The sequence below is a fragment of the Dendronephthya gigantea genome, unplaced genomic scaffold (genome assembly GCF_004324835.1).
Source record: "Dendronephthya gigantea isolate DGI-Jeju-01 unplaced genomic scaffold, DenGig_1.0 000160F, whole genome shotgun sequence".
NCBI classification, from domain to species: domain Eukaryota; kingdom Metazoa; phylum Cnidaria; class Anthozoa; order Malacalcyonacea; family Nephtheidae; genus Dendronephthya; species Dendronephthya gigantea.
Window position 1 is genome coordinate 286,753 of NW_021163170.1, and position 15,812 is coordinate 302,564.

General features: G+C 35.6%; 2 protein-coding genes across 6 annotated transcripts; both read left to right on the forward strand.

The window, feature by feature from the left end:
- Positions 1-1,266: 1,266 nt before the first annotated feature.
- LOC114537562 (N-acetyllactosaminide beta-1,6-N-acetylglucosaminyl-transferase-like) lies at positions 1,267-9,804 on the forward strand. Of its 3 annotated transcripts, none has more exons than XM_028558616.1 (4): positions 1,267-1,696; positions 3,564-4,381; positions 8,710-8,954; positions 9,476-9,804. In XM_028558616.1, the coding sequence occupies exons 2-4, from the start codon at positions 3,669-3,671 to the stop codon at positions 9,703-9,705; spliced, it is 1,188 nt and encodes a 395-aa protein (XP_028414417.1). In that variant the 5' UTR covers positions 1,267-1,696; positions 3,564-3,668; the 3' UTR covers positions 9,706-9,804. The 3 variants fall into 3 exon arrangements, with proteins under 3 accessions (XP_028414417.1, XP_028414418.1, XP_028414416.1); XM_028558617.1 differs by lacking the exons at positions 8,710-8,954; positions 9,476-9,804 and adding exons at positions 4,640-4,881; positions 5,111-7,665; XM_028558615.1 differs by lacking the exons at positions 1,267-1,696; positions 3,564-4,381 and adding exons at positions 5,347-6,214; positions 7,654-8,389.
- An 881-nt stretch (positions 9,805-10,685) lies between these two features.
- LOC114537592 (beta-1,3-galactosyl-O-glycosyl-glycoprotein beta-1,6-N-acetylglucosaminyltransferase 3-like) lies at positions 10,686-14,947 on the forward strand. 3 transcript variants are annotated; one of them, XM_028558650.1, is made up of 5 exons: positions 10,686-10,946; positions 11,496-11,536; positions 12,260-12,995; positions 13,967-14,211; positions 14,645-14,947. In XM_028558650.1, exons 2-5 carry the CDS (start codon positions 11,518-11,520, stop codon positions 14,878-14,880), a joined length of 1,236 nt encoding a protein of 411 aa, XP_028414451.1. In that variant the 5' UTR covers positions 10,686-10,946; positions 11,496-11,517; the 3' UTR covers positions 14,881-14,947. The 3 variants fall into 3 exon arrangements, with proteins under 3 accessions (XP_028414451.1, XP_028414453.1, XP_028414450.1); XM_028558652.1 differs by lacking the exon at positions 10,686-10,946 and having other exon boundaries at positions 11,495-11,532; XM_028558649.1 differs by lacking the exons at positions 10,686-10,946; positions 11,496-11,536 and having other exon boundaries at positions 11,980-12,995.
- The last annotated feature ends 865 nt before the right edge of the window (positions 14,948-15,812 follow it).

Below are 15,812 nucleotides of genomic sequence, written 5' to 3' on the forward strand. Positions count from 1 at the left end.
TTAGAAGCACGCACGCATGGGGGACGGTTAATAAAAAAAGAAATATATTATTTACCAGTTTAGTCGGTCCGTATAGAGAAATATTTCCCTCGGTCTCAAAAACGTCCCTCGGCCTTTGCCTCGGGTTGGTTTTGAGACCTTGGGAAATATTTCCCTGTATACGGACCTCCAATCAGGTAAATAAATATATTTATATATATTAATGGGGCGGTGCAATTTTTTATTCAACTGCATGTCTCGCAACGTCATTCCGATAAAAGCGGCGAGTAAAACTGCGCAAGTTATTGTATCGTCTACACCAACATACATGCCTTGCAATGGCAATCGCAGCGAGACAAGTTGCATAACTTGCATGAACTAATGCACCGTGTTCAACACGGCCTAAATACCTGGGGCCGGTTGTTCGAAAGGTGGATAAGTCGCTATCCAACGGATAACTCGCTATCCAACGCATAAGTTTTATCCAGCGTGTGATTTGCGTTGCACGAAGCTTGGATAACTTTATCCAGCAGATACAAATCGCTATCTAGCGGATAAATTTATCCAAGGTCCGGAGGTGGTTTAAATCCACTATCCAGTGGATAAATTCAAAGATACAAGGTAACACTGTAAACATTTATATAAAATTGGACAAAAATGCAATATTCCTGTTACTGTGTTTCAACAAACTAATACACATCATGATTGTATTCAGTATTAAAAATGTTTTCGAAGTGCAATTTGTCGCAGCAGCGTTTCACGTTGCCTACACATTCCGTTCCGAGCGGCGATTTTTTGGACATCCTCGCATTTATAACAGGCGGTAAATTTACTGTACGCTTCTAATCAGTTTATAAACGCGAATATGCAAAGAAAGATTCAACCTATTCCAAGGAAACTTGCTAATATCTAAGTAATTTCATTCACGAACATTAAAATAGTGTTCCTAAATTTGCTATGGAACCGAAAGGCAAAGCGTTGCAAGGTCAAGGAATAAAATTGCAATGTGTTTAATTAATGAAATCACTATGATGTGAAGTGCAAAGTTCGAGCAAATCACTTGTTCAAGTCTTTTCCATTCAGTAACTATACTCGAGAATTCGTAATGATTATGAATTCAATGTAAATGCTTAGCAACAGCTGACGTTGCGGTACGAAATTTCAGGATAATCCTGTTTTCTTCTGGTAAATTTTAACTTATCTATTGGATAGCTATCCACTTCACTATCCACGCTTCGTGCAACGCGTTTTTATCCAATGGATAACTATTCACTGGATAGCAGATTTATCCGTTGGATAGGCCTTATCCGTTGGATAAGTTATCCATCTTTCGAACAACCGGCCCCAGAGTTGCATGTGTTTTTGACTATAAGTAATGTGAGGTGAAAATTCCCCACGTTCGAAACAATCATTTGATACGAAAATATTGCAATAAAAACTGTATTACAAATGAAAGACAATTAGTTCGTTACGACAGTGAGTTAGTTTTGTTATGTGAAAATAATTTTAAAGCTCGTATATACTAGTCTTATATATATAAATATAGCTATAATACAGTGATGAATTAATAATCACCGACATTCACACAGGTATAAGTGATCAAGTCGCACCTGTTTCCATTTATTATTTTCCTCGGTTGATTCCGATTAGAACAAGCTCCAGGCCTAATTATAAGATTGTCAGTGAAAATTTGAAAGAAAGAAGAAGCATCTTTTGGGTGAGTTTTGACAAAGGTTTACATATTGGAGATCTGATTTAATGTTGAATACCTATAGGCTATCTCGGCAAAATTTTGCTTTACCATTATAGTGTTATATATATAGCCATGTGCTTTATTTTTTTAGTTCAACAACTTAATTTACAATGTTAACTATGTATATATATATATATATATATATATATATATATATATATATATATATATATATATATATATATATATATTCTGTTGTGCTTTTGTGCATAAAACAATGCAATTGAAACAATCGTCAAAATCAAATTATTAAAGTAGTTTATATGCAACTTTGCTTCAAATGTGGTATAACAACTGCTTAAAAAATAGACAAAAACATGTCTCGACAGGTTTCGACTGGCCTAGGGCCGTAGGTAGAGAGTTAATATGACACACTAATCCTCCTAACGATCGAAAACCCTTTGGTTGAAACGTCGAGAAGTGTTTTGCCTATCAGTTTAGGCAGTTATTATACCATGCACATGCGAAGCGAAGTTGTTTGAAATTTGAAGACGCTGCCATGCACGCTGGCGTGACGTTAGCTGCTTTCTGGTTATATTGGTGTACATGCTGAGGCTTTAGTAGTTTGTTCAAAATTCGAACTCAGTGCCATATTTCATAAATTAAGTATTATGCAAAATAACACCCTTTCTTGAAAAAACTCGAGCCATGTGAAATTTGGACAATTTTGAACCCACTGAGTCCCCGATTGTTATGCCAGATCTAACAATGATGCATGTGCAGATTGTTAACTCGCGGTCACCTGTATCATAAGGTGGCCCTATGGCCTGTGGCCTGTGATAGTCTCACGTGTAGCAGATATCACGAGTATGGTCTGGTCTCTTTGTATATAGCATGATAGCAAGCGTGTAAATAATTTATTCTTGTTTCACAATGACTTTGGAATAAAGTTGAAATATCAACGTAAAATTCTTTCAAATTGTCTACAACTCATATCTTGAGTCTTGTAGTGTAATTTAAATGTATATATTTCTATCAGGAATTTCTAAGTAGAAATCATTGAAAGAAATTTCCAATGAGATGAGTTTAGTATAGAATCAAAAGTCGCAGAATTTTTTAAAAAACACGTGTATTCCTAGAATATGTAATACTACGCAAGAAAAATAACATCAATGCGCAGATTTACGAGGAAAGTTCAAGCTTGATGCAAAACTAAACTCGTCATCTATAATCGTGATCGAACAAAGGAAGATACAATGAATAGACAACCGGTCGGTCGAGAAGATAAGAGGGGGAGATTTTTAAGGAATGTCATTTAATTACCACATATTTTTTACATATTTTTTTAACGTTGTGAAACAGAAGATACTATAATGCTTATATTTAAAAAAACTGGACTTCTTCACACTCACACTCATTAAGTGCAGACATGCATTCTTGCATGCTGATCTATATTAGAGTCTTCTTTAAAGATTTAGAGTATAATATATTAAAAAACAAACTTTATGTAGGTAAATATACAATCACGCAATAGTTGCAAAGTCGTTGTCGGGATCTTAGTGAATTGAGTAAGTGAGTGACGAGTCTAGTGAAATATTTCTGAATGCCTAGCTTTGTGCATGAGAAACTAAACATTATTGTGTCCAGACTTGATTGAGAGATGCAGAATGCTGCTCCTATATTATTAACATAGCTTTGAATCCTGATAGAAAAATTTTAGTCAAAGTACTTCTTTAATCTTCAGCGTAATGTAGGAGCAGTATAACGGAGTGGAAAGAGAAAATAGATATAATTTTATTTGCACTTTTGAAATCTAAACACTATAATGATTTAGTTCTCCCACAAAGCAAAGAAAATTCTTTATAACATATTCTTATCTCTATATTTTCAGTGCTTGACAACAATCGTGTATGACAATGTATACAAGAATGGAAGCGTATTTTTTATTCAAGATTATTAAAGAAAATTTTCAGATAGTTGTTTGACAACATTTAAGATGAAGAGGTTCTCAATATCAGGATTAAAAAAAATATCCGTAATTCTTCAAGTATTTGTTATAGCATTGCTGTTTCTGCAATATTTTCAACTGGACCAAATAAACTACGGAAAAGTTATCAAATCACACAAATTTACAACAACCTGCCAACGAATTATGAAGGGCGACCGAATAGCAATTAGAAAAGCTGAAAAGATTATGAACCACTTTCCGAAACAGCCCTTCTCTCCTGAGAGTTATATCAAACTTGCTAGCAATTGTGAAAAATTTAAAAATGAAAGAGGTTATGTTATGAAAGCTTTAAGTGAAAATGAAGCTGAATTTCCTATTGGTTATGCCATAAATATTTATAAAGATATAGAACAATTTGAAAGACTTCTTCGCGCAATTTACAGACCACAGAATTATTACTGCATACATGTTGATAAAAAATCACCAGATGTTTTTCACCGTGCTGTTGAAAAGATTGTAAGTTGCTTTTCAAATGTGTTTGTGGCTTCTCACAGCATAAACGTTAATTGGGGCGAATTCTCTGTGCTTCAAAGTACATTAACATGTATGAAAGATCTTTGGGAAAGATCAAAGTTGTGGAAATATTTTATCAATTTGACTGGACAAGAGTTTCCTTTGAGAACTAATAATGAATTAGTGGAGATATTACAAAAATTAGAAGGAAAGAGCGTGGTTTATGGAGCACAGCCACCAAAAAACAGGTCTGTAATACCAGCTGCATATATATTCGTACGAACACGTCATATGCAATGCACCATGCAGTCTTATATATTTTGTGTTGCTCCTTTGTATAGGCAATTATTGCATAAACCAATATACACTGAGCTAATTTTTGAATTAATGTATCACGTCTCACATTGAGTAGCACCAGGAAACTAATTTCTACCATGAAAATGAGAGGTAAAATTCTAAGGTAAGATTAATGAAGTTATTGCTTGTTTTGTTGTTTTTTCCATTAGACACAGGGGGCGTTTTATCTATGTTTACAATGGAACCAAACGAACGAAGAAACGAAAACAGCCTTTTCAACGAAACTTCAAGTTTTACAAAGGTTCAACATATGTTATTCTATCACGTGCCTATGTCAACTTCACTTTACATGATCAGTTGGCAAAAGATTTCTTGGAATGGGTAAAAAATACTGGTATTCCTGATGAGACGTATTATGCAACGTTGTATATGAATACCAACTTTGATAAACGTAAGTCATTCAGCCAAATAATTTCTTGTGACAATTAAGAACATAATCCTAACATGCATGTTAGAATGAAATCACAAAACCACAGTGTGTGGCGTGTAGCTGGGGAACATATACAAGACTTAGTCTAGATGTAATCAATGCTTATGACTGAATTTCTGGGAAGGGTAGGTAAAGCAGAAGAAACATAACTAATATGACTTGACTTCATGTTGAAACATTTCCATTGCAGGTTTTCAAAACAACTCATATCGACCACCACGTATACGTCATGTGAACTGGGGCTCGTTTGGTTGTCATGGTAAAGTTGTTAGAAATGTCTGTATTAACGGTATTGGTGATTTAACCAGGATTACAACAGAGGACGCTTTATTTGTAAACAAATTTCATCTAGACTATCAATATTTAGCTTTAGATTGCTTAGAACAATGGTTTTATAATAGAACCTTGACCATGCAATAACTAAAGTTTACTAGTCGCTTTCAGCAAAAGAATATACGAAGCTTTACATTGATTACGACACAGAATGAACAGTGGACAGTTGTCCATCTCTGTTGAGAAAGAGGATTACCTAAAAGCTGAGGATTACCTAGGCTGAGGATTACCTAAGCTGAGGATTACATGCATAGACGAAACATCGGTTGTGACTGGCTAATCCACAGAATATAATGAATGAGGCAATAGTTTTCTCAACCAATTAGAGAAGAAACGAAAAAAATTAAGCCTGTTTTGCACTCGCTATTTTGTTTCGGGCGATGCTACTGTTTTGTTTTTTCTTTCAGACAAATAGGAATATAATTAAGGCTATGTATGCACACCGTAACGTTTTATGAGCGTTTTCTCATTCGTTTTCATGCCGAAACGCTTTCAAACACGTCAGTCTACAATAGAAGTTGAAGCTAATTTCACATAGTTGAGCATATTTTTCCTTGGATCGCGTGGACAGGGTGTCTAAGCAATAAAATAGACAAAAACATTTTGGAAACGCTCGAAAATGACGCTGGTGAATTGCACATTGACTAAGACAGACCTAAAAACATACAATATGCAAATCCAAAACCAAAGAATTCACATGATGAAAGAATTTACATTATCGTTGGTGGCCATTTCTTTAAATCAAACAAACCTTCGGCTGGAAAAGCAAACAGGACAACAGAACGCACGAACGACGGCTAAAGGTGAATCTAATTGCGATCAAGCTGGAGAATTGGACAATTAATATAAAGCTCGAAAGCTTGTATAGAATCCTTTATGTCATGGCTTAACAAGTGTTAATGAAATGAGTCAAAAGTAATTCCAGGAGCCTGGAGAATATCAAGTTTTTATAAAGATTAAGGTAAGCCAAATGGTGCGAATTCCCGCGAATTGCAAAATTCTGGTTTGCCAAATCAATTTTCATTTAGGCCTTATAAGGGCCTGCATGGAAAAACTAGCATTCTAAGTCTTTGGTCGCGCATTTATCGAAACAAATCTTTCACAAAGAAGTGTTTGTGGGCGGTGGTAGTTTTCAAAGTCTAAATTGCTGTTATTATTAGGTAATATGAATCACAATCGCTTACACGCTAACTGGTATTTGGGGCACCGCACTCGGCAAAGAGTGTTTTAGGCAGAGATTATTGCATGCGCCCGAGAGCTGTTAACCAGGTTTTCATTAGAATTGCTAAAGAACGTAACCTTATCTATTGAACTAAATTTACTAATGAAATTTTTTGTGACCTAATGCTTTTAGTACTCGACCGTGCAAAATATTCGTATCAAATACGACATTTCATGCATGTTTTTGAGGTTAGAGGGAAGCTTAGCAACCACGCAACATTGGACAAAACGGTTGACACAGCTGTTTCATAGTTTTATCTCTCTCACCGGATGCCAGAATTATTGGGAATAAACAGTCGAAATTGGGAACAGTCTCTCTTGTCATGCAAACTGTTTGCTAAATAATCGCTATTTCATGTCTCTTTTTACCTGCTTAATTTCACAGTGCTTCCGTTGTCACAGAAATATAAGTTTTTAAATATAAGTGTTTTGTGTATCAGTGTACCCAAGTGTACCCATAGTGTACCCACATCACTAGGTATATGTGTATGCTCTTCAATATATATGCAACCGTGCTTCGTGCTTCGAGTGTCCCCAAAATTCCCTCTCTGTAATCCTGATGTCATATATTTTATCCCTATATTTCGATAAAAATTCTTGCAGTAATGATAGTGGAAATTAGAGTGGAAATTAGCGGAAATTAAAGCGCGGGAAACTTTACAATAATATTTATGGTTGGCTCAGTAGGAGCGATCAAGTATGCCGGGAAATCTGTTAGAATATGTAAAAATCGCGTGCATTCCTCAAATTTTACCAAAAAAAGCGGTTTGCGGAAATAAAGTGAACGGGACCCAAGCATTAAATTTTTTCCATGCAAGCCCCAAGTTAAATTACCCTCTCCCTCCCTCTCTAGGGATGATGCGCGATATAATTTAACTTTCTTCTATTCAGTTTAATTAAAATTTAACTCTCGTCACTGGAGGACGAGTAGATAATTATTCTTTGATGTTGCGTCTCAAGCTCATCGTTAAATACTCAGGAGTGATGAGAGTTAAATAAGAGAACTTGTAACACCAGTGCATGGTATCTTAAGAAACACTGGAATATGCCTATATATAATATATTACCCCCCAAAAATGTTCGTGTCATTGTTAGGATTGCAATCTCTTCCATTAAGAAAACACCTTACGGGTGATAACTACATGCAGTTCTAAATTCAGATACTCTCTCTATTTTTAGATAATTGTTTGACAACCTTCATAATGGCCGACTCCCCAATATCAAGATTTAAAAAAATATTCGTAATTCTTCAAGTATTTGTTATAGCATTGCTGTTCTTGCAGTATTTTCAACTGGGCCAAACAAATTACGAAAAAATCATCAAATCACACAAATTTACAACAACCTGCCAACGAATTATAAAGGGCGACCGAATAGCAATTAGAAAGGCTGAGATGATTACGAACCGCTTTCCGAAACAGCCTTTCTCTCCTGAGAGTTATATTAAACTTGCTAGCAATTGTGAAAAATTTAAAAATGAAAGAGGTTATGTTTTGAAAGCTTTAAGTGAAAATGAAGCTAAATTTCCTGTTGGTTATGCCATAAATATTTATAAAGATATAGAACAATTTGAAAGACTTCTTCGCGCAATTTACAGGCCACAGAATTATTACTGCATACATGTTGATAAAAAATCACCAGATGTTTTTCATCGTGCTGTTGAAAAGATTGTAAGTTGCTTTTCAAATGTGTTTATGGCTTCTCACAGCATAAACGTTAATTGGGGCGAATTCTCTGTGCTTCAAAGTGCGTTAATTTGTATGAAAGATCTTTGGGAAAGATCAAAGTTGTGGAAATATTTTATCAATTTGACTGGACAAGAGTTTCCTTTGCGAACTAATAGTGAATTAGTGGATATATTACAGAAGTTAGGAGGGAAAAGCATGGTTTATGGAACCCAGCCACCAAAAAACAGGTTTTTGTTCATTTAGCTATATAGCTAAGGTTGATATGTAATTTTCCTCACGCAAAATGGTCAGACACAACGACAACGCCTATCGTATATTAAACTGATTTAGCTATAGGTTATTCAGTAAAAGGTTTTCCTTCAAAAACTGCAAATCTTTACTGGACCGCATGCACGCAACGGTTAAGATGATATAAGGCAGTTGAGATACAATTCGTTCATTGTAGAGTGCCATATAGCATTGCTCTTCGAACTTTGTTTTTTTTTAATTTATAATTATAGATTGTCTGTTAGTAATGGCTTGTTTTTTTCCTGTTGTTGTTTTTTAGTTTGATAAAGAAGCGTTTCATCTATGTTTACAATGGAACCAAACGAACGAACAAACGTAAACGGCCATTTCGACAAAACTTCAAATTTTACAAAGGTTCAACATATGTTGTTCTATCACGTGCCTATGTCAACTTTACTTTAAATGATCAGTTGGCAAAAGATTTCTTAGAATGGGTAAAAAATACTGGAATTCCTGATGAGACGTATTATGCAACGTTGTATATGAATACCAACTTTGATAAACGTAAGTCATCCAGCTGAATAATTTCTTGTGACAATTAAGAACATAATCTTCACTGTTATGTTAGAGGTCAATTTGAACAAAACTGATTAAGTTATTTTACAAAATTACATTGCTTTTGGTGAAGATGAGAAATATTATGTAAAAAGAACATGAGGTCGGTGGAATAAGGCATGATAATTGAGTGTTTTTTAAAATTAGGATTGTATTCATATTAGGCATAGAAATATTTTTTATGCAACTCACTCCTTCCTATCTGTAGCTTTGTGTCAATTGAGATACATTGTGTCAAATATCAATCCCGTTATTTACCATCATCAACAATTATTTGTCATGTCATTTGTAACACCAAACCACATGCATTGTGTGCCCGGTATGTGCATGGGAAAATTAAACCCAACTCTAGAGAAATAATTAAAACTTATATAGTCCTGCTAGACCCATACTAAATTTACCTTTGGTTTTGTTTGTGATGACCAGTATAGGATTTTTGTATTTTATATTGGGTAATATTTCCATTGCAGGTTTTCAAAACAACTCATATCGACCACCACGTATACGTCATGTGAACTGGGGCTCGTTTGGTTGTCATGGCAAAGTTGTTAGAAATGTCTGTATTAACGGTATTGGTGATTTAACCAGGATTACAACAGAAGACGCTTTATTTGTAAACAAATTTCATCTAGATTATCAATATTTAGCTTTAGATTGCTTAGAACAATGGTTTTATAATAGAACTTTGACCATGCAATAACTAAAATTTGCTTGAGGATTGTAGTAAAATTATTAAGAATGCCTGAAGTAATGTCTCCCTCGATCTGCGTATTCTACCAAAATCAGAAGCGTGTTATTTCCTTACAAAATGTATGAATTATTCATATTTTAAACGGAACTGCTTCTTTTGCAGTGCCCAACTGTAATACAACTGGTACAACTGTAATATGTTCAAAAACTATAATATAATCTCGAAAATTACGATGCAAAATTTAGCGCACACAGTTTATGGATCTCGTGTTCGTGCAAAAAAATAAATTCGAAGGGTTGGCAACATAAAATTTTTTGGGGAGGATGTATAATTAGGGGTTCCTTTTTACTACTTCAGCCCCCTGGCCCCATCGCTAGTGTCCATTGTTACATAATGTAAAATATTGGGGGCTAAGTATACAGGCTATACAGCAAAATTATTTTTCACTGAATTTCTGCTGAAAAGCGCAGGTTTTAGTCAAGAAAACAATTCGTGTAGTTTTCCTCACATTCTATTGCTCTTCATCACAAGTTTGACTTACAAAGATATAAAACTGATTGAATATACCAGTAGACAAACGGACATGATTTGCCTTCTTCTCATATAATTCAAACAACTGAAGCTGGTACTTTTTAATCTTATGGGGGGGGGGGTCCTTTTTTTAACACCCCCTGTAAATAAACAGCAATAATCCGTAAAAGTGATTTCGACCCAGTGACGTAACTCTTCTACTATTTTATTTTGCGCGATGCGACTCTTCTTTCTGTCCTTGGGCAAAATATACCTGATGATTGCAGAAAGATGTTGAGGTAACTAGCAAGAAAAGTTCCAGCAACGCCATGTTTTGGTTACTATATGAGTTATCTGCATTTCATCCTGACAGAAGACAAAGATCAATCAAAGAGAAATATAATTAAGACAAGACAAATATTTACTTCAACTGAAATAATTATGCAAATCCAAGGCCAAAAAATTCACTTTATATGAAGGAAGTCAGCATATCAATTGTTGTCACTGGCCATGTCTTTAAACCAAACAAAGGGTTCATCGGCTGGAAAAGCAAACAGGACAACAGAACACACGAACGACAGCTAAAAGGCGAATCTTTCAAGAAAAGATATAATTAAAGCCCGAAAGCTAAGGAGCGTTTTCTTAACGTCATGAGCCAGACAGAACCTTGCTAACTTTGCACGAACAAGTTGAATGAAATCGATTCAAAAGTAATTCCGGTTTGGATCACATTGTATAAGGTAACGTGAAATGGATCAAATTTGAAATAATTCATTGAATCTGCGGAAATTTTTGCAAATTCTGGTACTGTCGAACAAATTTTCATTGATATGAAAAATTAGCATTCTATCATTGCGTTTGCCGAAACAAATGTTTCACGAATTTTCATTCATACGGGTCGACTGCTGTACAATTGTCCAAGAAAATCAGCTTGTTCTCTACGACGGATTACTAAAGACCGTTAAACTAGTTAAACTAAATTCAATGAAAAAATTATCGAAATAGTATTCGTTATTAAAATTGCTTGACCGTGCAAAATATTCGTACAAATATATCATTGGCTAATTGAATTATTGAATAGCTTGTGACATGCATGTTTTTGAGGTTAAATATAACCCTGGCAACGACGCAAGAGTGTAATTTTACTAGAGCATTTATATTATTGTCGCGGTGGCCATGTCCAAACAAACCCTCGGCTGGAAAAGCAAACAGGAGTTACAGGACAATAGAGCCCAAGCACTAAATTTTCTCCAGGCCCCAAGTTAATTACCCCATTCCTCCATCTCTAGGGATAATGCGCGATATAAAGTCATGACTGGAGGACTAGTAGGTAATTATTCTTTGATGTTGCGTCTCAAGCTCATTGTTAAATATTCAGGAGTGATGAGAGTTAAATAAGAGAACTTATAACACCAGTGCATGCATGGTATTTTGAGAAACACTGGGATCACATACATATAATTTTAATACGCATGGCTATTAGCGACCTTAAGAAGTAGGACGCGAACGCGACGACGACGGCTATCAATACAATGGGTCATTGAAAAGAAATGAATAAGTTAAAGACCCATGATGGTTTTAGAAGTCGTCTTCATTCTGTTTACAACGGGAAAACGTGGTTTTTTACGTCTTGCCTAGAACGGGTGCATTTCAGGACCCAGCAAGCCCTACCTCGAATTACGCTATTACAGAATTGTCCTTGAACATAAACACAATGTTCTTAACGCATTATACTCACTAAATCGGTACAATTAAAAATATACAACAACAACTTTGCCATAGCATTTATTTAAAGGAGTATTTCAACCGCGTAGCCGTCTTGTTGCCGTCCTACATGCTTATAAGGTCCCTATTATCTTCCAAAACGGGTTTCGTGTCATTCATTCAGTGTTAGGATTGAAATTCCTTACCAGTACTCTCACTGAAGACAGGAATGCAGGAGGTGACTTCTACTCTTCCATTCAGAGAAAATCACGGGTGATAACAATATATTACTAAACTCAGATGGAAAGATTTATGATATATAACAACGTATTTTTATCTCTATTTTCAGATACTTGTTTGACAAGCTTCATATGCATGCCCAGCTTCTCAATATCAAGAATCAAAAAAATACTCGTAATTTTTCAAGTATTTGTTATAGCATTGCTGTTTCTGCAGTATTTTCAACTGGACCAAACAAATTACGGAAAAGTCATCAAATCACACAAATTTACAACAACCTGCAAACGAATTATAAAGGGCGACCGAATAGCAATTAGAAAAGCTGAAATGATTATGAACCACTTTCCGAAACAGCCCTTCTCTCCTGAGAGTTATATCAAACTTGCTAGCAATTGTGAAAAATTTAAAAATGAAAGAGGTTATTTTATGAAAGCTTTAAGTGAAAATGAAGCTAAATTTCCTATTGGTTATACTATTAATATTCATAAAGATATAGAACAATTTGAAAGACTTCTTCGCGCAATTTACAGACCTCAAAATTATTACTGCATACATGTTGATAAAAAATCACCAGATGTTTTTCACCGTGCTGTTGAAAAGATTGTAAGTTGCTTTTCAAATGTATTTATTGCTTCTCGCATCATTGAAGTAAATTGGGCTGAATTTTCTGGACTTGAAAGTACATTAACATGTATGAAAGATCTTTGGGAAAGATCAAAGTTGTGGAAATATCTCATCAATTTGACTGGACAAGAGTTTCCTTTGAGAACTAATAGCGAATTAGTGGATATATTACAGAAGTTAGGAGGGAAAAGCATGGTTTATGGAACCCAGCCAACAAACAGGTTTTCTTTCATTTATGCATAAGGCTTAATATATAATTTTCCTCGAGCAAGTAAGACGATCAGACGCAATCGATTACAACTGAACTGATTTATAACTTTATCTTCCCGGACAGCAACGGTTAAGATGTCTTTTTTAGGCAGTTTCAAGAACCTCCTGCGCCAGTTAAAATACATGCAGTTCCGATTATTGTAACGTGTCATAGCTTCTTTGAATTTTTCCTGGAAGGTTCTCCCTTTTAGGTCCTCACACCACACGAAGTCCAGGTATCTCCTACAAAACCATGGATGTTTAATTAGGATCTTTAATAAGCTCCTTCCCAAGGCCGCCGAGAGGGGGAAGAAGGGCGGCAGATTCCCGCGGACTCGATCATGGTCGAATAGAGCATTTTCCGGCGGACTCAAACATGGTCGTATTCGCCATTTTCCGGCAGACTCGACCATGGTCGAGTTCGCCTTTTTACCGGCCAATTCGACCATAGTCGTATTCGCCATTTTCCGGCCAATTCGACCATGGTCGTATTCGCCATTTTCCAGTGTATTATTCGCACACTAGTCGAAAGTACGAGTGACAGTCATTGTTATTTCAATTTCTAAGATTTGTTGATATTATTTGTAAAAAAGTTTGTTTGTAAAACTTTTGCACAATGCTTTGAAGTACTTTATGCCTCGCAGATATTTAAAACCATGACGTCATAGGGCCCCGGGCCCACAATTTCTCTCGGCGGCCCTGCTCCTTCCATCAATTCTAAAAAAATAAAACTTGCTCCGAAGAACAGCATCTTTTAAAACCAAACTTTTTATAAATGCAGGCAATATTAATAATACTGTCAGTACTGTTTTTTTCTCAACGTCAACTTTTATTTCCTTGGTCTTTTCTTCGATGACATGTTGCTTTTCGAACTAGGTTTTCTTTTATATTTAATTATGAATAGTCTGATAGTAATAGCTTTTTTCTTGTTGATGTTTTTTAGTTTGATAAAGAAGCGTTTCATTTATGTTTACAATGGAACGAAACCAACGCGGAAACGTAAACGGCCATTTCGACAAAACTTCAAGTTTTACAAAGGTTCAACATATGTTGTTCTATCACGTGCCTATATCAACTTCACTTTGCACGATCAGTTGGCAAAAGATTTCTTGAAATGGGTAAAAAATACAGGGTTTCCCGATGAGACGTATTATGCAACGTTGTACACGAATACCAACTTTGATAAACGTAAGATGTGCAGCCAAATAATTGTTTGTCACAATGTACCAACATAATCCTAACCACAACTAATTCTGTGTAAAGATAAATCTTCTATTCGAAACTGAATTTCATAAAACGAAGTATTAAGACCTTATAAGTTCTATTAAATAACTATAAGATTAAACTCGAACAATACACTTGTGGTTACAGCCACTCAGTTACAGGAACGTATTTCTAGAACGTTAATAAGTTGTATATTTGAACAAAATTAAGTTATTCATACAAAATTAAATTGCGGCCTTGCTGCAAAGATAAGAAATATTATCTTTAAAACATGGAACAATTACGGCACGACAACAATTTAGATGTTTGGGATTGTGTTCGTACATAAATTTAGAAATGTTAACAGTCACTTCTTCCTCCTCCAGTTGCTTTTTATGTTCAAACATTTCCATTGCAGGTTTTCAAAACAACTCATATCGACCACCACGTATACGTCATGTGAACTGGGGCTCGTTTGGTTGTCATGGCAAAGTTGTTAGAAATGTCTGTATTAACGGTATTGGTGATTTAACCAGGATTACAACAGAAGACGCTTTATTTGTAAACAAATTTCATCTAGATTATCAATATTTAGCTTTAGATTGCTTAGAACAATGGTTCCATAATAGAATTTTGACGAACCAGATGAACTAGCTGCTGGTCAACTGACCGTTTGTTTAAACATATGGTTTAAAGGGAATTACATTTGAGCGTAGCCCGGTAGTGACGCAGTGACGATTGATTAGGGCGTTGGTGCTTTTTAATTTTATTATCTCTCATATTGAAAATCCTCGGTCTGATATTTCACAGTACCAAGGGCGGCGGAACAGGGGGGGCTAGGGTGGCTTTAGCCCCCCCAGAAGTAAATTTCATGAAGAATGCCAGAATGAGAGATGCTTTTTCAAATGTAGAAGATATCACTACACGCGCTGTGCCGTTTTCAGTTTGTGTTTGCCCGGCATGAAAAACTACGATAAAAGCGGCAAGTAGGCTCTGAAATGGCCATTTCCGAAGATCTAGAGCACTGAAATTCCAAAAAAAATTCCCTCGGCGCCAACCATGGTGGCGCCTCGTTAAATCAGCCCCCCCAAAATGTATTATGTTCCGCCGCCCCTGCACAGTACAGACCTCACGCTCGGTCAATAATCAGTTAAAATGGTATATTTAATTTTGGTAAGGTCGAATTGTGTTGTATATTTAACCTTGTTAACGGAATCTGGTATATTTGAGGTAAGGTCCAACATACCGGAATATGATTCAACCTTGGTAAGGTCGATTATACCGCAGACACCGGAATATGGTATATTCGAGGTAAGGTCCAACATACCGGAATATGAGAAGTGTTTGAGAAGTGTTTTGTCTATTTTAGGCAGTTGTTATACCACATTTAATACCGGAATATGATCCAACCTTGGTATGGTCGATTATACCAGAACATGGTATATTCAACCTTGGTTAGGTCGAATAAGAAGGGCTAAATATATTAATCATGTGATTCCGTATGACGACAGAGTATGTGATACATTATAATAGGGGTTACATAAAGCAACACGGAATTTTTTTCTCTGGACAAGTAGACTGTGGAC

What these genes read in the sequence shown, in the direction of transcription:
- LOC114537562 (XM_028558616.1), top strand. Translation starts at nt 3,669, where the DNA reads ATGAAGAGGTTCTCAATATCAGGATTAAAAAAAATATCCGTAATTCTT. An exon ending in GCACAGCCACCAAAAAACAG is followed by an intron (nt 4,382 to 8,709) that starts GTCTGTAATACC and finishes GTTGTTTTTTAG; the next exon opens with TTTGATAAAGAAGCGTTTCA. An exon ending in GAATACCAACTTTGATAAAC is followed by an intron (nt 8,955 to 9,475) that starts GTAAGTCATCCA and finishes TTTCCATTGCAG; the next exon opens with GTTTTCAAAACAACTCATAT.
- LOC114537592 (XM_028558649.1), top strand. Translation starts at nt 12,211, where the DNA reads ATGGAAAGATTTATGATATATAACAACGTATTTTTATCTCTATTTTCA. An exon ending in GGAACCCAGCCAACAAACAG is followed by an intron (nt 12,996 to 13,966) that starts GTTTTCTTTCAT and finishes GATGTTTTTTAG; the next exon opens with TTTGATAAAGAAGCGTTTCA. An exon ending in GAATACCAACTTTGATAAAC is followed by an intron (nt 14,212 to 14,644) that starts GTAAGATGTGCA and finishes TTTCCATTGCAG; the next exon opens with GTTTTCAAAACAACTCATAT.